The sequence below is a fragment of the Oryctolagus cuniculus genome, chromosome 9, assembly GCF_964237555.1.
Source record: "Oryctolagus cuniculus chromosome 9, mOryCun1.1, whole genome shotgun sequence".
NCBI classification, from domain to species: Eukaryota; Metazoa; Chordata; class Mammalia; order Lagomorpha; family Leporidae; genus Oryctolagus; species Oryctolagus cuniculus.
Window position 1 is genome coordinate 108098933 of NC_091440.1, and position 22191 is coordinate 108121123.

A 22191-nucleotide genomic window follows, 5' to 3' on the forward strand; every position below is an offset into this window, starting at 1 on the left:
TACAGGTTCTCCAGAAGTAAACAGGTGGTAAATGAACATGATTCTTATAGGTTGCACTGTGTCCTTCAAAAAACTATTTAAGTCCCAACCTCTATACCTGTGAGTACAGGCTTTTTATGCAATAGAGTCTTTGGAACTATACTTCAGCTAAGATGAGGTCATTAGGGTGCACCCTAATCTAGTATAACTGGTGTCCTTATTAGGACAGCAACCCACCTGTGAAAACAGAGACACAAGGGGAGAATGTGATGTGAGATGTCAGAGCCAGAAATTCGGGGATTCTGAAGGCCAAGAAGCACCAATGGGGGACCGGCATTGTGGCAAAACAAGTTAAGCTGCAGCCTGCAATGCCAGAAAACCATATGGATGATGGTTCGATGCCCATCTGCTCTACTTCCAATTCAGCTTCTGCTAATGTGCCTGAGAAGGCAGTGGCCTCTGCAGCCACTTGAGGAGTGAACCAGCAGATGGAAAATCTCTCTCAATCTTTCTTTCTGTAACTCTGCCTTTCAAATAGATATTTTTTTGGAAAGAAAAAAAGAAGTAGAAGTAGCAGCATCACCAAGGATCAAGGTTCGGTGACCACCACCAGATGCCAGGAAGGTGCAAGGGAGGATTCCACACAGGGTCACAGAGGGGATGTGGCCCTGTCACCATGATTTGGGTTTCTTTTATTTAATTATTTATTCTTAAGGTATATCTATTTATTTAAAATGCACAGTTACTGAGAGAGAATGAGACAGAGAGAGAGAGAGAGACAGAGAGAGAGAGAGAGAGAGAGAAAGAAGACAAAAAGAGAGAGCAAGCGATCTGCAATGGCTCCAAAGTAATCCAGTTGAGGAAGTCTTTGTAACAGTGCAAAAACAATTGCATCTCATAAGCCTCAACACTGTTCTCAGATACAAAATAACTAGAAATCGATGCAAACCATCCATGTAAACTAAAACTATATAAAATGTCTAAGAATAAGCATAGAGAAATATAACTTTAAAAACACCAGATGCCACTGAACACTGGCCACAAGAGCTAAAATGAAAATCTTGACAATGATGGGGAGCAATTGGAACTCATATTTCTTGCTACTGGGAGAGTAAAATGATGTAACTACATTAAAAATCAGTATATGAGCTTCTTATCAAATTAAACATGTACTTACCTATGATCCAGAAATCAGATTCTTAGAGAGTTATTAAAAAGAGACAGAAATATATCCCCACACAGAGACCCACACATAAATGTTCATGGCAGCTTTATTCACAGTAGCCAAAAATGAGAAACGTATCAACTGTCCATAACTGAGTGAACAGATGTGCTCTAGCTGAACAATAGAATACTAAATAACAAAGAGAGGGAACTGCTGATCCATGAAAAACCACTGATTAATTTTAAGCACATGCTGATCCAAAAGCAGCCAGGAAAAAAAATGCACAGGATGCATGTAGTTCTAGAATAAGCTAAACAAATTGATAGTAACAGAAAGAGCATCGCTGGTGGACAGGGGCCAGGTAGCTGGTGTGAGGCAGAATGGAAGTTCTGGAGCTGATGCAATGTTCTAGATTTTGATTTGCTAGCGTGTGAAAGGTAAACAGATTAACACCTATATCCCTCATTACTTAAAATGGGTACAGTCTATTGTAAGGATAGTCTAATTCAATAAGGTTGACGTTTTTTAATTTCAAGGTCAAGAAAGACAAAGAAAATTTAAACACTTATTCCAGATTAAAGGACATGTCATCGATATGATGATTAAATGCATTGTATTATTGTGAACATGGAGATAAATACCCATAAATGACAATATTAGGACAATGGACACATTGGATTGTGGTTTATAGATTAGATCATAATGCTGTATCATTGCTAAATTTCCTGATTTTGATAATTGCAGCATGGTTATATAAGACAAAGTCCTTTTCTTCGAAAATATTCAGAAACCAGGACATATCTTCAATTTATTTTCAGATGGATCGACAATGAAAAAAATGTGAAGGAGAAACAGGAAAACACAGCAAAATACAAATAACTGATAACTGTGGGTAAAAGTTGCATGGGTCTGTCTTGTAGTATTCTTTCAACTATTCAGTAAATTTGAATTTAAATTCTGTAACAAAATAGTTTTAAAGACGAGGTATGCTTCTACATAGTAAAAATATAACTATATCCTAGTTCTTAATTGTACTTCCACGGTCTGATATCACTGACATGTTTTATCCTATTGGTAAGGAAAAGATCCAGGCCACGCATTAGGATGCTCTAACAGGTCCCGGGTTGTTCTGGGAAGCGGGAAGAATGATCCCTCAGAACCACAATAGAGGAACAGCTGCTCCCAAAGATGAAGCTCCCACTCCCCACAGGAAGAAGATGGCGCCTGGCATCCTGATCAGGGCTCAGGAGAAGATGTGCTTCCTCTTCCAGCTCCTGTGTCCACACTGCACTGAGCCCTGCAGTCAGAAACAGGTGTTAGCAGTGACCCCAAATTACTACAGGACACAAAAGCAGGGCAGCATTTCCAATGTTACCTGTTCTTCTAAGTGCACATTGAAGAAGGGAAATTACAATTAATTCTCTGTTTACAGACACAACTGTAGGTTCTAGAGCAATTGCCATATGCTAATCTTGTTGAGGACAAAAATACACATTTTCCTCTCCTAGGAGGTGAACTCATCATTTTCAAATTCCTGCAGAACAGAAAATACAAAGGTCAACTGTTTAAATCCGAATTTTCCAATGACATCTTCATGAACGTTTTAAATTCTATTTCTTAAATTCCTAATAAATATAAATGTTCTTCATAACTTCAACATCGAAAGATTTTCTTTATTCGTAGCCCATTAAAGACATTTACCTAAAATCTCCCAGTTTGTTCCACACTCTGAACTTTTGGTCAGCAGAAAAATTACTTTGCAAAATGGCTTTGGGATCATAATATACCAAACCTACTTTCTTATTTTATTTGTTTAATAGAAGTGAGAATTTGAAAAGTAGAACTGAATTTCTGTGACACAGATAACCAGGTCTCATGAAAATATACTTTAAGGAGAAAAAAACAGAATGAAATACAGTCAGAGATTAGATAGTTTGATTGATGTTTTGGTTTATTTCTTTGTCTTCCCCATCGATAAATAGTAGTTAAGCTACACCATGGCAATCCACAGAAAACTATCAAAGCATGGTGTCTATCAAAAAAAAAAAAAAAAAGGTTCATTAGGTGGCAGAACTACTTTCCTACTTAGTTATAATGATGGATAAATAAGATGTTGCACCTCCTTGAATATGTTCATCAGTCAGCAAGAAGTAGATTCACACTTAGCCTGAGGCTTAAGTAGAGGCAGGAGTACATATGTGGGGTTTTTTGTGATTCTGAATTCTTAGGTGAGATTACTCTTTTTTCTCTTTTGCTTAAATGGAGGGCTCAAGACCATTCTAGAGTGTTTTTTTTTTAATGTTTATTTATTTGAGAGGTAGAGTTACAGACAGACAGGAAGAGACAGAGAGAGAGGTCTTCATCTGCTGCTTTGCTCCCCTAATGACCACAATGGACAGAGCTGGACCAATCTGACGCCAGGAGCCAGGAGCCAGGAGCTTCTTCCAGTCTCCCATGTATGTGCAGGGGTCAAGGACTTGGGCTGTCTTTAATGCTTTGCCAGGCCATAAGCAGAGAGCTGGATCAGGAGAGGAACAGCCAGGACATGAAATGTGCCCATATAGGATGCTGGTGCCACAGGCAGAGGCTTAACCCACTATGCCACAGCGCCCATGCCAGGAATAACTACTGTTAAGTCAGGATGGTACAATCACTTCATGTTTACCTAAACAATGACTGTGTTTCATTTTGTGTGTTTCATAACTCATACTGCATGTGTTTGGTATGCTTTTATCATTAATAATGCTATATAACACTTCTCTGTTAACACCACTTACTGAAATACTTTCTTCCTAATTATTCTGTTCTTACTAATGGACTCTACTTCAAAAAAAAAACAACAACTGTGTGAATGAGCAATGACTTGTTAGACACAATCCTTCCAACTCCCACACCAATGTTAGAGTCTGAATACATTTCAGAATCTTACATTCCAGGTGATGTGCCATCATCAATCCATTTCCATTTCCATTCCAAATCACTATATGACAATCCAATCCAATACATATTTCCATGAATCTGAAATTGAACAAATGCCTACAAAGGAAACAAAACACATCATGGGACTAAGTTCCCTTCTGTTGGAAGAATGAGAAGACAGACAGGTAGAGGGACAAAAGCTGTATCCACGGCCAGTACTCTGCCACTCTCCACAACACCCTTCATCCCTGCTTCCTAGAAAAATCTCTCATACTTCAAAACCTATATTTTCATTTTCCAAACTACATTTCCTTAGGAGATGATTTATATACATTAAAATCGGTTGCCAGTCTCATGAATTAGTTAAAGCATGGAAAATGTTTAAATTAAAATACCTACAAATAAGAAATTTGTTAAATAATGTATGGCACTTCAGAAAACTATTGAGACTCATGCTCCAAAAGAATATGTCATGGTGTAGAGAAGGTAGCACTGCATGACCTTAAATGAAAGAAGAAGTCTTCAAAACAAACTTCTTAAAATAAAAACTGATTGTGTGGGGGGTGTGCATTACACTCTTCACTCACAGAAGAAAGCCTTGCTTTTAGGTAAGTAGTTGGAAGAGATAAAAGGGAGGGAGTAAATGTTTGGGAATGTTAAAAATGTCTAAAATGTACTATAACCAGGCTGGTGCTGTGGTGCAGAGGGTTAAAGCGCTGGCCTGAAGCGCCGGCATCCCATATGGGAGCCAGTTCTAGCCCCAGCTGCTCCTCTTCTGATCCAGCGCTCCTAGACTATGCTGCACCCCACTGCTTGCCACCCCATAGGGAAAAAATAACTGTGGTTCTAGGGTACAGGCTACCAAAGGTTCAGATAAGTACTTCCTCCAAGGAAAGGCATATTTTCTTGTTAAGTGGCACTACTGCAAACTCCTTGGAGAGAGAGGATTACAAATTTCACCCTTCCTAATCATCGTCATAATAGATCATGTGCATTGAACACTCAATGAGTAGCAGGATCATATGCTTATTAGCAGACAGGGTTTCCAGGGAGATTCTGAACTCTACAATTTTCCCCACACAATAGGAAGAATAGCTGAAGATCCCTCTTTCTGGACCACCCTCCCCTTCGCAGCATCTTGGGTCACAGGGGAGAGACACATTCATGAGATTGAGGGTACATGCAGAAGTATGTGATACCAGTTCATGTTCATTGTCAATCTTCAAAAGGGAGGAACCGTAACTTTGGCAAGTTTGTTTACATTGCTCCCAGGTGTTATCTTGCAGAACAAAATAATAGCAGTTTACTCCATAACAGGACCAGTAGACTTCATGGACTTTACCTACAACAAGTGAGGACAGTCATTGAATTTCTTATTATCTAGTCATCTGTGAATGAGAACAATATGTTTATCAGCCACCCCTAACTGACACAAAGGCTCAAATCTATCTATAATAATTACTAGAGGCTGGTTAAGGTTGAGAGTGGAAGTTGGCAATGTGTAGAGAGAGGTTAGCTAAGTCCCAAAACACAGTCAGGTGCAGTATCAAGTTTTAGTGTTCCATCGGTCAGTAGGGTGACTAAACTTTACCAGGATAAATTATCACTGAAGAACTGGAAGAGGGGAGCTTGTGGGCTCCAAACACAAAGAAAGGACAGGAAATGAAAAGGCTAAATGTGATTGGTTTGCACCATGTTTATGTGTTAAAATATTAAATGAGACCCATACTATGTCCAAGTATTTTATTCTGAACAAAAATTTTTCAATAGAATAATTCTCTTAAAATGCTTAAAGAGTTACTACTGCATTAGATTGTGAGGATATAGTCTGAAAAGACAAGAGTCTCACAGTGTCGGGACACATCAGTACACGGGAGATAACTCCTCATGATTGCACTTCTCTGAGGTATCTGCACTGGCCAAACCCATGGGAAGACAGAATAGAAGGAGGTTGTCCAGAGCTGGTGGGCAGGGAAATGGAAAATTCTGTGCTCTGAGTGTAATCTTTCAGTTATGTGTGAGGAATAAGTTCCAGAGATCAGCAGTACAACATAGTGCCCACGGTGAGGGACGCTGTATCATACACTTAAATTTTTTTTTTTTTTTTTTTTTTGGACAGGCAGAGTGGACAGTGAGAGAGAGAGACAGAGAGAAAGGTCTTCCTTTGCCGTTGGTTCACCCTCCAATGGCCGCCGCGGCCGGCGCGCTGCGGCCGGCGCACCGCGCTGATCCGATGGCAGGAGCCAGGAGCCAGGTGCTTTTCCTGGTCTCCCATGGGGTGCAGGGCCCAAGCACCTGGGCCATCCTCCACTGCACTCCTTGGCCACAGCAGAGGGCTGGCCTGGAAGAGGGGCAACCGGGACAGAATCCGGTGCCCCGACCGGGACTAGAACCCGGTGTGCCGGCGCCGCTAGGCGGAGGATTAGCCTATTGAGCCGCGGCGCCGGCCCATACACTTAAAATTTAAAGATCTCACAGTCAGTGTTCTTACCACAAGTGAACAACATAAGGACACGTTGGGAGGTGATATAAAAGTCTATTTTCCTTATTGTGGAGAGTGAGTCATGGTTGGATGCATGTGTCCATCTCGTCAAATCATGTATATTTAATCTATGCAGTTTTGGATGCTAATAATAGCTCAATAAAGATGTTTTAAAATAATAAAATATAGTCTAAGTTTTAAAAATATTCTAGGATGCTTCAAAATAATTAAAATAATCTAAGTTTTTAAAAAAATATTTTAGGATGCTTTCTAATTTAAAAATATATTTTGCTGACCGGCATTGTGGTGTAGTAGGCTGCGTCCACCTGAGGCCTTGGTACCCCATATGGGCTCCTGTTCATGTCCCTGGTGCTCCTCTTCAAATCCAACTCTCTGCTTATGGCCTGAGAAAGCAGTGAAGATGGCCCATGTGTTTTGGACACCTGCACCCTCATGGGAGACCCAGAAAAAGCTCCTGCCTTCTGGCTTCAGCTCAGCTTGGCTCCAGCCATGGGGCCAAGACCTTTCTCTCTGCTTCTCTGTCTCTCTGTCTCTCTCTCTCTGGTTCTATCTCTCTGGTTAGTGGGTAAAGCCACCACCTGCAGTGCCAGCATCCCATATGGGTGCAAGTTCAAGTCCCAGCTGCTCCAGTTCCGATCCAGCTCTCTGCTATGGCCTGGGAAAAACAGCAGAAGATGGACCAAGTCCTTCTACCTGCATTCCTGTGGGAGACCCGGATTAAGCTCCAGGCTCCTGGCTTCGGATTGGCTCCAGCTCTGCCCATTTTGGCAATCTGAAGAGTGAACCAGCTGGTGAAAGACCTTTCCTCTCTCTCTCTCTACCTCTGCCTCTGCCTCTCTGTAACTCTGCCTTTTAAAGAAATAATCTTTAAAATAAAATCTCTAAAATTATATGTAGAAACATTTATCTACCCTTTATATATTTATATTTATAATATAAAAACTTATAAATAGAAACTAAATGTCTACTAAGTACTATAATTAAATATACAAAAGTTATTTTAAATATATGAATATTTACTGGTTGTTTATAAGTCTGGACAATTCATTCCATCATTAGTCAACATTTTAGTACTTACTGCATGAGATTTAATATTTTTATCTCTTGGGTGTTTGTATAAATGTCAACACTATGACAAATCTCGCAGATATCATGCAGGGAGTATATTATTACGGTACTTTCAAAAGCTCATGAAAAAAAGAAAAAGTGTTCATGAAAATATAAGCTTATTTGGGTGCCAATTTTTGAAATCCCTGTATAATTGTTTAATAAGGTGCATTTTCCATGAATCTTTAAAATTACACTGGTATTGGTGGTCACATATAGAACAAATATCTGAAGTCAAGGCAGACACACCAACATACACACACACACACACACACACATACCACAACATATCTCTATAGCAGCATTCAAATAAAACTGTTGCGCCCGTTGTAGGTAATATTTTTACTGAAAGCCTCTGCATTTTATGTGAGCAACACCCCAAGTCTCACAGGGCCAGATCAGGTGAATTGCTAGGGGTCTGGCATACTGTTTCACCATCTGGCAATAGAGAGGAGGCAAAAACTGCCATGGAGTCTGGGGAACCACAGGGCTCTACGCATGCAAATGTGGTTCCAGGGATTCCAACACCCTGCATCTGAAAGGCACAAATTCAAAGCTGTCCAGTACAGCCACAGATCACTAGGCATTAGCCTGATTATTAGACCTCAAGGCTTCTAAAGGGGAAGAAATGACCAAGACGACACAGTGAATCCTTCCAGATTTATTCCATACCTGGATTGTGCACAGATTTCGGGAAGGTATCCTTTTTTGCACAGCGTCCATTCTGTTTTAAAAAGGGTAACTTCAGTGCATTTTCCATTAGAAGGGTTTTATTTTTGAGAGTGTCATATTCTAAAGACTGATTTGCCAAGAGTTGCTTCTTTAAGTAGTCATCATTTTGCACGACGTGGTACATTTGAGTGAGGTTTCCTAGAATTTCCTGCTGTTGATGCTTTTCTTGAATAAGCTGTAAAACTAAAACGTGCAGCACAGATATCATAAAAATGCAATCAAGAGGTCCAACTGTGAAATTAGAGACAACAGGAAAAGTCTCACTTTAACAACCAACTCATATGATTATTTCAGTAATTTGACATTTAGAAAGTAACACCTCAGTGAACTGACCACAGAAATAGAAACATCAAATTTCTCACTAATAGCCACTAAAGGGTAGCATAAATAAAATACCTGGTGGCTAACATCATACCTTACAGTTCAGCTCATTTTAATACCACATCATTTACAAAGAAGTAGCAAATCAAAATTCAGTTAGTTAACATTTAATGATACATCTTCTGAAGATAAAAACCTAACCTAGCAGGCAGATGTTTGTGGACAGATGCCTGTGTCCCACGACTGAGTACCCGGGTACAGTGGAGTGCCCAAGCCCTGGCTCCTGACTCCAGCATCTTGAGAGGAGGCTGCAATAACTCAAGAAGTTGAGTTTCTGCCACCCATGTGGAAAACCTGGGCTGAGATCCTGGCTCCCAGCTGCAGGTATCTGCCAGAAGGGATTCTTTCTCTCTCTTTCTCTCTCTCACCCCACCTCAATTTAAAAAATAGTTGTAGCCTGAACTTAAAAACATGAAGATACAACACAATTATTATTGGAATAGATGAAATATCTGAAAATAGGTGATTTCATACAAATGTAGTATATCCATGTTTTTCCTTAAGATGAGAAAAACAGAGAAAGACAAGAAAAAAGCTTAAATTCCAGATCATCTTCTATGTGCATATTAATTCTTCTTACTGTTTCCTTATTATGTACTTTAAAATAAATAAATAAACAGCCAAAGTGTTTTTCTCAGACTGACAATGATCTCAACTCAATGGCAGAATCCTACACAATAACCTACCAAAAGCAATGTTCCCGTGCATTACGCAGAATGAGACAGCTCACCACAGCTTCAGAGCCAGTGAACTAGGTAAGCAGAGTGAACACCACCGTGTGATGTGTTCCTGAAAAACTCACCAACAGAGTCCAGAACCCTCTGGGAGGTCCCCTGAGTTTCAACAGGGAGCAACACTGTCAGTACCTGCACAAAGCATGGTTACTGCAGGTCCTCAGACTAGAAAGATGGACTCCAGTACTCACTCTTTGTCACCAACACTGCGACCGCCACTGAGAGAAGTAAACAGAGGATTCCAAGAGTCACTGCAAGGAGATGCCTGGGCACTGAGAACTCTTTAAAGAAAAAAGAGAGAGAGCGAGCGAGCCTGGTTACCACTTACCTCCATCAGGGACACTGTTTGAAGAAAAGGGAAGATCTTTAAAAATTTTATAAGACTACATCATTCAAAGTGATTTAAAAATTTAACCTATAAAATACAGTTTTGAAGTTTAAGGTTTCCGGTTGATGTGGAAGAGATAGAAGAAGCCTCTGGCTTCTGGCTTTGGCTGACCCAGCTCCAGCTATTGCAGCTCTCTGGGGAGGAACCAGTATCTGCAAGATTCTCTCTCTCTCTCTCTCTCTCTCTCTCTCTCTCTCTCAGTGTGTCTGTGTGTGTGTATGTGTGTGTGTGTGTAAATCTGACTTTCAAATAAAATAAATAAATCTCAAAAAGAAAAATTTCTGGCTGATGTACTCATTATAGAAATCCCCGTTCACAGGAATAGTTCTTCAGGGTTTCAAAAGCAGGCCCCTACTGAAGCTCCACAGACAGCTGATGTACGACGCACAGGGGAGTCCACAGTGACACGTGTCCTTCCTGTGATCACAGCTAATCATGGAAAGGAAAAGCAGGCAATGGTCTTGAATTCTGAGTTGCAAAAGGGATCACAGGACATCCTGACAGGAGGTTCTAGAAATTCACTTTTCCTCCATCACCATCAATCCTGTTTTTCTTGAGATAATACTGTATTTATCCTTTTACTATGATGTCACCATTTTGGAAAAGTTGTATCATTGATGATCACCAACTAAAATGGTAACAGTTATTTTCAGCTTAGAGATTAAACTGTGACAATATGTGAGGTGCAGAGAGAATAGAAAAATTAGAATGTCCCTTTGATATGAAGATCTTTTCCTTCTTCACGGCCTTTAGCATCACATATACACTCTTAAACACCTAAAATGTGTTGTCTGAATAACTTTGTTTTTAACACATATTTTTTCACTTTGTAAAAGTTCTCTAATATAGGCTATGTTTTATTGAGACATTTTTCTGAGTTTTACTATTAAAGGCTTCACAAATCATATTAACCAGACTTGATTAAAGCAGTCTATTAGCTGCTCATAGGATTCATTAATTTCTCCATTCTGCCAACTGTTCTTTCAAGTTTTCTGTTCTATTATCTGTCTCTTAATAGTGTCTTATAACCACTTGACAATCAGAAGCATCTATATGAACTTTTTCTAAGCCTCAGATTTGGCAGTCCATAAAAGACAGGTGAATTTCGAGGCATAAAATATACATGCTGGAGTTGACATTGTGATGCAGTGGGTTAAGCAGCCAGTTGCAATGCAGGCATCCCATATCACAATACCCATTCATGTCTCAGCTGCTCCACTTCTTATCCAGCTCCCTGTTAATGCCCCTGAGAAAGTGGCAGAAGATCACTCAAGTATTTTGGTGTCTGCCATCTATGTGGGAGACCAAGAGGGAGTCCTAAGCTCCTGGCTTCTGCCTAGCCCAGCACCGGCTACTGTGCCCATTTGTAATGAAACAGTGATTCTCTCTTTGTCTCTCCCTATCTGCCACTTTACCTTTAAAATAAATAAATGAATAAATTGTTTTTAAAATATTTTATATATACCTTTATCATCAGTTTTTCCACTCCTTCGAGTGCCATCAGGTCTTAGTCTATTCTGCGATTCTGAAGAAGACTGAGGAAATCTCAAAGCTGAATAAGTCACCTCCTGATCGCTCATCTCTAAAAGAAGAGAAACATATCTGGCATCAAAACTTCGCTACACGGTGGCTTCTAAAGAAAAGTCAAAATGGCAGCTTGAAGGAACATTCCCGACGTGATGGTGAGAGCTAATTGTGTGTGCGTCTGTGCGTCTCCCTGTACACAGGTTTAACTTCTCCTGCAAGTACACAGACAGTCTGATTTATATAAGAAGGGGAAATCCTGTTAACATTTCCATTAAACTCATTTATAATCCTAGTGATCATTGCCACGGTTATCAGAAAATATAAACAGAAGAAAAAGATTGCCATTAGATTATGTCCTAGTTACTCAATTTCACTCAAAATGTTCAACATATGCATAAAAATATTATGACAAATTAGTACCATCTCAAAGTTATGAAACACATTTAAATGGTTGGTTCTAACAACAATAATTCTGCACTCTGAAAGAGTATAAATGCCTTGGCTTAAAAAATAGATATTTTGATATGCATATAAGTGCTTTGAAAGCTCTCGCATTCTTTGCAAACACTCTAACAGAGTGTTGCCCAAAGTATATCTAAAGACCAACTGCAAATGATTATCTGAGGGTGAATATCACAAGTTGGTTAACATTTCAGAGTCCAGTGTCTTGTACAAGATAAGCTGAATAAAAATCTCTTAGGCTCCCAGATATGATGTTGCCATCAAAACTTGTGTGAAAATAAATTTTCTTATAGGTAATCTTCAGTTAATGACTTTTAAGGATTAATCTAGCAATAAATATCAATGTAGAAAGAAATTATTAAATAATAAAATTTCAAATTTACTTTGCTTCTTACATTCATGTCAGAGGGAAGATTATATCTAAGAAGCAGGAAATATGTAAAAAAACTGCACAAGTAACTATAGTCTTTTATACATTTTTAATTACAACTTTTCTATGCTTATTTACATTTTCTCTAACTTCCTACTAGGAAGTAGAAACATTTCTGCTACAGAATCCTTCAATATGGATGGATGATACATAAATCATTAGAGCCAAGGAAAAATATCTACTCAAATCACTCTTCTTCATGTTCATAACACAAAGCAAAACTCATAGCATATTGAGAAAGAGAAGATAACTCATCCTGGACGCTGAACCTCAATTCTGACACGCTGCAGAGTCCGTGCAATTCTAATGCAATGAGAGGGAATGTTTTCCTACCAGGCTCCTTCTCAGGCCACGTCACTTGTAGTTCAGTGCCATATTCCTAGAATAAGTCAAATTAATAGGATACCCAGGTGCTAAGATCCAAGGGAATAAAAGCAGGTGTTACCTGGATCCATGCCGTGCAGTGATGCAGGTGCAAGAAATGGACCCCAATATGAGGGAGAAGTCGTCCACTCCAGACTAAAATCCCCTAGGGGCTCTAGGACAAGAAGCGAATTGCCTGTGAGTGAGGATACTCCGACTCAAAATGCTCTGCCCTTCCTGGTGAAGTGGTAAGAGGAAACTGAATGATGAAAGCTGTTGTTTACAGGAAAGGAAAGATGGTCATGCGCTGTGTCTTCCTCCATTTCAACAAATCAACCATTTAGCATTTTTGCAAAATAGCACTCAAAACCAATATTTATGGACTGAAAAGACAGAAAACAAGATGTGGAAAACAAGATGAATATCATTAGCATAAAAGTAACAGATATAAAACAAACCACCAGTCAAAGAGATGGGCAAAATGTTGGTTTATACAAAAAGGGACAGAACTCATTTCTCTAGCTCTTAGTTAAAATAATGCCCTCTCGGTTACAAAGATTCTGTTATAAGTTACTAATTAAAAAAAAAGATTCTTTTTTCTTGATTAATGCTTATTTCAGGTAAATGTGTTTTTAAATTTTTTAAACATCTGTCTATAAAATTTGGTTTATTTTTTTCCAGTATATTTTTTATTTTTGATTCTCTTTATATACAGAAGATCAGTTTAGCATACATTAAGTAAAGATTTCAACAGTTTGCTCCCACACAGAAACATAAAGTGAAAAATACTGTTTGAGTACTAGTTATAGCATTAAATCTCAATGTACAGCACATTAAGGACAGAGATCCTACATGAGGAGTAAGTGCACAGTGACTCCTGTTGTGGACTTAACAAATTGACACTCTTGTTTATGGCATCAGTAATCACCCTAGGCTCTTGTCATGAGCTGCCAAGGCTATGGAAGCCCCCTGAGTTCACTGACTCTGATCATGTTTAGACAAGGCCATGGTCAAAGTGGAAGTTCTCTCCTCCCTTCAGAGAAAGGTACCTCCTTCTTTGATGACCCATTCTTTCCACTGGGATCTCACTCGCAGAGATCTTTCATTTAGGTTTTTGTTTCCCCCAGAGTGTCTTGGCTTTCCATGCCTGAAATACTCTCATGGGCATTTCAGCCGGATCCGCATGCCTTAAGGGCTGATTATGAGGCCAGAGTGCTGTTTAGGACATCTGCCATTCTATGGGTCTGCTGTGTATCTCACTTCCCATGTTGGATCATTCTCTCCCTTTTTGATTCTATCAGCTAGTATTTGCAGACACTGTTCTTGTTTATGTGATCCCTTTGGTTCTTAGTCCTATCATTATGATCAATTGTGAACAGAAATTGATCACTGGGACTAGTGAGATGGCATTGGTACATGCCACCTCGATAGGATTGAATTTGAATCCCCTGGTATGTTTCTAAGTCTACCGTTTGAGGTAAGTCAGCTTGAGCATGTCCCGAATTGCACATCTCTTCGCTCTCTTATTCCCACTCTTACATTTAACAGTGATCACTTTTCAGTTAAGTTTCAGCACTTAAGAAGAATTGTGTATTGATTACAGTATTCAACCAAAAGTATTAAGTAGAACAAACAAAAAAAATACTAAGAGGGATAACATATTAAGCTGCTCATCAACAGTCAGGGTGAGGGCTGATCAAGTCACTGTTTCTCATAGTGTTCATTTCACTTTAACAGGTTTCCTTTTTGGTGCTCAGTTAGTTGTCACCTATCAAGGAGAACAAGTGGTATTTGTCCCTTTGGGATTGGCTTATTTCACTCAACATAATGTTTTCCAAATTCCTAACAGGATTCACTCTTCAGTTAAAATTTAAACACCTAAGAATAATTGTGTGTTAATTACAGAGTTCAACCAATGGTACTAGAACAAAAAAAAAGACTAAAATGGATAAAATATTACATTGTACATCAACCATCAGGACAAGAGCTGATCAAGTCACTGTTTCTCATAGTGTCCATTTCACTTCAACAAGTTTCCCCTTTGGTGCTCAGTTAGTTGTCGCCGATCAGGGAGAACATATGATATTTGTCCCTTTGGGACTGGCTTAATTCACTCAGCATGATGTTTTCCAAATTCCTCCATCTTGTTGCAAATGACTGGATTTCGTTGTTTCTCACTGCGGTATAGTATTCGATAGAGTACATGTCCCATAATTTCTTTATCCAGTCGACTGTTGATGGGCATTTGGGTTGGTTCCAGGCTTAGCTATTGTGAATTGAGCTGCAATAAACATTAATGTGCAGACTGCTTTTTTGTTTGCCAATTTCATTTCCTTTGGGTAAATTCTAAGGAGTGGGATGGCTGGGTTGAATGGTAGGGTTATATTCAGGTTTCTGAGGAATCTCCAGACTGACTTCCATAGTGGCTTAACCAGTTTGCATTCCCACCAACAGTGGGTTAGTGTCCCTTTTTCCCCACATCCTCTCCAGCATCTATTGTTGGTAGATTTCTGAATGTGAGCCATTCTAACTGGGGTGAGGTGGAACCTCATTGTGGTTTTGATTTGCATTTCCCTGATTGCTAGTGACCTTGAACATTTTTTCATGTGCCTGTTGGCCATTTGGATTTCCTCTTTTGAAAAATGTCTATTGAGGTCCTTGGCCCATCTCTTAAGTGGGTTGTTGGTTTTGTTTTTGTGGAGTTTCTTGATCTCTTTGTAGATTCTGGTTATTAACCCTTTATCTCTTGCATAGTTTGCAAATATATTTTCCCATTCTGTCGGTTGTCTCTTCACTTTCCTGACTGTTTCTTTTGCAGTACAGAAACTTCTCAATTTGATGCAATCCCAAATGTTAATTTTCGCTTTGACTGCCTGTGCTTCTGGGGTGTTTTCCAAAAAGTCATTACCGGTACCTATATCTTGCAGGGTTTTTCCAATGCTCTCTAATAATTTGATGGTCGTAGATTTAAGTCTTTAATCCATGTTGAGTGGATTTTTGTGTAAGGTGAAAGGTAGGGGTCTTGCTTCATGATTCTGCACGTGGAAATCCAGTTTTCCCAGCACCATTTATTGAATAGACTGTCCTTACTCCAGGGATTGGTTTTGGATCCTTGATCAAATATAAGTTGGCTGTAGATGTTTGGATTGATTTCTGGTGTTTCAATTCTGTTCCATTGGTCTATCCATCTGTTTCTGTACCAGTACCATGCTGTTTTGATTACAACTGCCCTGTAGTATGTCCTGAAATCTGGTATTGTGATGCCTCCAGCTTTGTTTTTGTTGTACAAGATTGCTTTAGCTATTCGAGGTCTCCTATGTCTCCATATAAATTTCAGCACCATTTTTTCCAGATCTAAGAAGAAGGTCTTCGGTACCTTGATTGGTATTGCATTGAATCTATAAATTGCTTTTGGGAGAATGGACATTTTGATGATATTGATTCTTCCAATCCATGAGCATGGAAGATTTTTCCATTTCTTGGTATCCTCTTCTATTTCTTTCTTTAAGGTTTTGTAATTTTCATCATAGAGATCTTTAACGTCCTTGGTTAAGTTGATTCCAAGGTATTTGATTGTTTTTGTAGCTATTGTGAATGGGATTGATCTTAGAAGTTCTTCCTCAGCCATGGCATTGTCTGTGTATACAAAGGCTGTTGATTTTTGTGCATTGATTTTATACCCTGCTACTTTGCCAAACTCTTCTATGAGTTCCAATAGTCTCTTATAGAGTTCTTTGGGTCCCCTAAATAAAGAATCATATCATCTGTAAAGATGGATAGTTTGAGTTCTTCCTTCCCAATTTGTATCCCTTTAATTTCTTTTTCTTGCCTAATAGCTCTGGCTAGAACTTCCAGAACTATATTGAATAGCAGGGGTGAGAGAGGGCATCCCTGTCTGGTACCAGATCTCAGTGGAAATGCTTCCAGCTTTTCCCCATTCAATAGGATGTTGGCTGTGGGTTTGTCATAGATTGCTTTGATTGTATCGAGGAATGTTCCTTCCAAACCCAGTTTGCTTAGAGTTTTCATTATGAACAGGTGTTGTATTTTATCAAATGCTTTCTCGGCATCTATTGAGATAATCATATGGTTTTTCTTCTGCAGTCTGTTAATGTGGTGTATCACATTGATTGTTTTGCGCACATTAAACCATCCCTGCATACCAGGGATAAATCCCACTTGGTCTTGGTGGATGATCTTTCTGACGTGTTGCTGCATTCTATTGGCCAGAATTTTATTGAGGATTTTTGCATCTATGTTCATCATGGATATTGGTCTGTAATTCTCTTTCAGTGCTGCATCTTTTTCCAGCTTAGGAATTAAGGTGATGCTGGCTTCATAGAAAGAATTTGGGAGGATTCCCTCTTCTTCGATTGTTCTGAATAGTTTGAGAAGAATTGGAGTCAGTTCTTCTTTAAATGTCTGGTAGAATTCAGCAGTGAATCCATCTGGTCCTGGGCTTTTCTTTGTTGGGAGGGCCTTTATTACTGTTTCAATTTCTGTCTCAGTTATGGGTCTGTTTAGGTTTTCGATGTCTTCCTGGTTCAATTTAGGTAGGTTGCATGTGTCCAGGAATCTATCCATTTCTGATAGATTCCCTGTTTGCTAGCATACAAGTCCTTGTAGTAATTTCTGATGATCCTTTTTATTTCTGTGGTGTCTGTTGTTACATTTCCTTTTTCATCTCTGATTTTATTGATTTGGGTCTTTTCTTTTTTTAGTTAGTTGGGCCAATGGGGTGTCAATTTTGTTTATTTTTTCAAAAAACCAGCTCCTCGTTGGCTGACTTTTTGTAATTTTTTTTTTGGATTCAATCCTGTTGATTTCTTCTCTGATTTTAATTATTTCTCTTCTCCTACTAGATTTGGGTCTGGTTTGCTGTAGGTTTTCTAGATCATTGAGGTGAATTGAAACCTCATCTGTTTGGTGCCTTTCCAATTTCTTGATGTAGGCACCTATTGATATAAACTTTCCTCTTAACACTGCTTTTGCTGCATCCCATAAGTTTTGGTATGTTGTGCTGTTATCCTCATTTACTTCCAGAAAGTTTTTGATTTCTCTTTTGATTTCTTCTATGACCCATTGTTCATTCAGGAGCATGTTGCTCAATCTCCATGTGTTTGCGTATGCTCTAGGGATTCCTGAGTTGCTAATTTCCAACTTCATTCCTTTATGGTCTGAGAAGCTGCATGGTATGATTCTAATTCTTTTGAATTTGCTGAGACTTGCTTTATGGCCTAGTATGTGGTCAATCCTAGAGAAGGTTCCATGTACTGCTGAGAAGAATGTAAAATCTTTAGCTGTAGGATTGAAAGTTCTGTATATATCTGTTAGATCCATTTGGGCTATAGTGTCATTTAAATCTACTGTATCCTTGTTGATCTTCTGTCCTGTTGATCTGTCTATTTCTGAGAGTGGAGTATTGAAGTCCCCCAGTACTATTGTATTGGGGTCTAAGTCTCCCTTTAAGTCCCTTAACAAATCTTTTAGATAAACCGGTGCCCTGTAGTTAGGTGCATATACATTGATAATTGTTATATCTTCTTGTTGTATTGATCCCTTAATCATTATATAGTGTCCCTCTTTGTCTCTCTTAACAGTTTTTGTGGTAAAGTTTATGTTGTCCGATATTAACATGGCTACGCCTGCTCTTTTTTCATTTCTGTTGGCATGGTATATCTTTTTCCACCTTTCACTTTCAGTCTGTATGGATCTTTGTTGGAAAGATGTGTTTCTTGTAAGCAGCAAATAGATGGGTTTTGTTCCTTAACCCAATCAGCCAATCGGTGTCCTTTAACTGGACAGTTCAGGCCATTAACGTTCAATGTGACTATTGATAAGTGGTAACTTTGCCCTGCCAATTGCCAAAGATAAGTTCTAATATATGCTTTGAATTCCCTGTGATCTTTTGCTGTGAGGTTTCCTTCCTTTACCTTCTTTCATATTGATGACCATGTTTCTTTGTTTCTGTGTGTAACACATCTTTAAGCATCTGTTGCAGGGCTGGACGAGTGGCAACAAATTCTTTCAATTTCTGTTTGCTATGAAAAGTCTTTATTTCACCTTCATTCACAAATGAGAGCTTTGCAGGATATAATATTCTGGGCTGGCAGTTTTTCTCTCTTAGTACCTGGGCTATATCTCGCCATTCCCTCCTAGCTTGCAGAGTTTCTGATGAGAAGTCAGCTGTGAGTCTGATTGGAGATCCTCTGAGAGTATTCTGACGTTTCTCTCTTGCACATTTTAGGATCTTTTCTTTATGTTTCACTGTGGAGAGTTTAATTACAACATGTCGTGGTGAGGATCTCTTTTGGTCGTGTTTATTAGGGGTTCTGTGAGCTTCCTGTACTAGCATTTCTCTGTCCTTCTCCAAACCTGGGAAGTTCTCTGCTAATATCTCACTAAAAAAGCCTTCTAACCCTTTCTCCCTCTCCATGCCTTCAGGAACTCCTAGAACCTGAACGTTGGTTTTTTTAATAGTATCCTGCAGATTCCTGACAATATTTTTTGATTTCTAATTTCCTCTTCTTTTCTTTGGTCTGACTGTATCCTTTCCTGTTCTCTGTCTTCTAAGTCCGATATTCTCTCTTCTGCTTCACGCATTCTGTTCATAAGGCTCTCTATTGTGTTTTTCATTTGATCTATTGAATTCTTCACTTCATTATGATTTCTCGTCACTATCACAGTTTCCTGTTGTACTAGTTGTTTCGTTTCATTTTGATTCCTCCTTAATATTTCATTTTCACGAGAGAGATTTTCTATCTTGTCCATTAAGGATTTCTGTAGTTCAAGAATTTGTTTTTGAGAACTTCTTAATGTTCTTATCAATTTTTTTAGATCTGCTTCTTGCATTACTTCTATCTCATCATCTTCATAATCTTGAATTGGGGTGTCTTTTTCATTTGGGGGTGTCATGGTGACTTCCTTGTTTTTATTACCTCGGTTTTTGCGTTTGTTATTTGGCATATTGGAGATATTTGGTTTCTTCACTGTGGTGCTTTTTCTTGTTATACTATGACTCTAGATTAAGTGGACTGAATGTTTTTGATGGAGCCTTAGAGGCTTGAGATGGGTGTGGCCTGAGAGCTCTGTTTGGTGTGCCAAAGGTGACACTCCCAGGTTAGGCGTGGTAGATCTCTCTCTCTCTCTTTCTTTCTTTCTTTTTTTGATTCAAAAGGGAAGTAATTCCTCATAGCTGAACGAAGTTGGAGGTAGTTAGCAGGCAAATGATATACCCACAGGAGCCAGAGATCAGAAGCTCTTTCCCAAGGACCACACAGGGAATCTGTTCTGCCCTCAGAGTGGGCTCAAATTCTCCTTCAGTCTCCCACTGGGTTGCCAAAGTTATGGAATTGTAGTGTCTCTGGAGAGTACTCACGTGAATTCTGTGAGTTCTCTCCCCCACCGTCTCTTTTTTCACAGTCTCAGTTCAGTAGCACCACAAATTTACTAGGTCCTAATCTCCTGTTAATTCGCCCCGCCCAGAGTCAGGTTTTTCTGCTAGGCTCAGGGCCAGTGCAGACCTGAGGTCGCTCTGCTTATGATGTATGTCCAAGATGGCGCCTGCTCTTTGTCTTGCTCGCCCTTGAGAGGTGAGCGGAGAGAGAGAAACCCGTGTCCGTACCAGTCACCTTTTTTTTTCTCTTTCTCTCTCTCTCTTCCAGTTAGCCTGCTGAGCTTCCCCCCCGCCCCCCCGGGGGTCGTTCCCTCTAGTCTCCTCTCTCCGCTTGCCTGCCGGTGTCTCGGGCTATTGAGGTTCGGCTCACCTCACGTTCCAGCACTGGTGTGTTGAGTCTGCCGCTGGTGTCCCGAACTATGGGCTCCCACGCTCACCACGCAGGTCCACTGTGAATCACGCGTTCTGGAAGAGTTTGTTCTGCTGTTTCCTCCCCTACTCTTCCTTGAACCTGCAGTATCTCCACTTTTATTAAACTGTCTCTCCCCGGACTATCAGTGTGCTCCCTTCCTATTCCGCCATCTTGCCCACATTCTTTTTCCAGTATTTTTTGATAAATATGATTACTAGCAAAGCTGTTATCATTACAAAGTGCTTGCACTTTATTCTTTTTTTTTTCAGATTTATTTTAATATTTTAGTGGTAGAGTTACAGAGACAGGTAGAGACAGAGAAGTCTTCCAACTACAAGTGCAATCTCCAAATGGCCACATCAGCTGGAGCTGGGCCAGGCTGAAGCCAGGAGCCAGGGCCATCTACCAGGACTCCAATGCTGGTACAGTGACCCAAGCACTTGGGCCATCTTCCACTGCTCTCCCAGGCCATCAGCAGAGAGTTGCATCAGAAGTGGAGCAGCCAAGACTCAAACCTGCTCCCATATGGGTTACCTGCACTGCAGGCCAGGGCTCTAAATGGCTGGACCACAGTGCTGGCCCCACTTTTTCATTTCTAATAAGTAATTAGCATTTCTTCACTTTAAATGTATTCATGTAAAACACAAATCACTCATTTTTATGGATTTGAATTCAAAGCAACAGACAAAGACAGCTCTTCATCTGCTGTTTGACTTTCCAAATGCCCACAGCAGGCCTGGGCTGGGCTAGGCAAAAGCCAGTGGTGGTTTAACATTCTGCACCACAACAATCACCACTAAGACATGATTTAAAAACCATCATACTAATTACCCACATGGGTACACCCATAATTTATTTAAGCAACCCCTTGCTATTCAACATTTAAGGTTTTTTTTCTAGGATTTTGCTAGTGTAAAAAATAATTGGCCTGTTCTTGCATGTTTTGCTAGAAACTAAGTTAAACACAAAATTATGGAGCCAAAGGGCACGTACATTTAAAGAAATGGGCAAATACTAAACACCTTCTGGAAAAGCTGTTCCCATTTATATTGGACCAGGTATGTGAGAAAATATTCACATTTAATTTTTTTTAAGATTTGTTCATTTGAAAGGCAGAACCACATGGAGAGAGGGTGAGAAAGAGAGAGAGGGGGAGAGAGAGATCTTCCATGCACTGGTTCACTCCCTAAATGGCTGCAACAGCCAGGGCTGGGCCAGGAACCAGGAACTACATCCAGGTCTCCCATGTGGATGGCACAGACTCAGTACTTGAGTACTGCTGCCTTCCCAAGCACATTAGCAGGAAGCTGGATTGGAAGTGGAGCAGCTGGGATGCCGCCATGTCCCATTGTACCACAATTCCAGCCCCTCATGTTTGAATTTTGAGAAGAAATTCTGGTAAGTTATTCCTCTCCTTGAGTTTTGTCCACAAATCTTACTTCTCATAGCTGTCTCAGTATCCTTCCAGGCTTCATGTTTTCATATATGTTAGAGTTTAAAAAGAAATTCATTTGTGTAACTCTGATACCAAGAGCCAAACTCTGCAGAACATATTCAAATCTCACACTGAAATTTGCTTTCATTGGATTGATGCCTTTTCAGTCTTCTGACTACAGTTTCATGAAACCCATAAGGTGCAGTGGTTAAGATACTCCTTGGGATGCCCAGATCTGAGAGCCTGAGTTCAAGTCTA

The 22191-nt window shown here is 39.7% G+C and overlaps 1 protein-coding gene across 1 annotated transcript; it reads right to left on the minus strand.

The window, feature by feature from the left end:
• Positions 1-1232: 1232 nt before the first annotated feature.
• LOC100351298 (killer cell lectin-like receptor 2) lies at positions 1233-12933 on the minus strand. Its single transcript, XM_070049376.1, has 8 exons — positions 12773-12933; positions 11374-11490; positions 9712-9801; positions 8346-8588; positions 5263-5405; positions 4074-4180; positions 2520-2678; positions 1233-2441 (listed from the first exon to the last, which is right to left on the minus strand). Exons 1-7 carry the CDS (start codon positions 12780-12782, stop codon positions 2528-2530), a joined length of 861 nt encoding a protein of 286 aa, XP_069905477.1. The 5' UTR covers positions 12783-12933; the 3' UTR covers positions 1233-2441; positions 2520-2527.
• Positions 12934-22191: the final 9258 nt, after the last annotated feature.

Bases quoted from the DNA above. Each gene is read 5' to 3' on its own strand.
- LOC100351298 (XM_070049376.1), bottom strand. The intron at 9,802-11,373 runs GTATATATAAAA...TTTTCTTTAAAG, and splicing joins TGGAAAAACTGATGATAAAG to AGTTCTCAGTGCCCAGGCAT. The intron at 8,589-9,711 runs GTGAGTACTGGA...TGCACGTTTTAG, and splicing joins CGCAGTGTTGGTGACAAAGA to TTTTACAGCTTATTCAAGAA.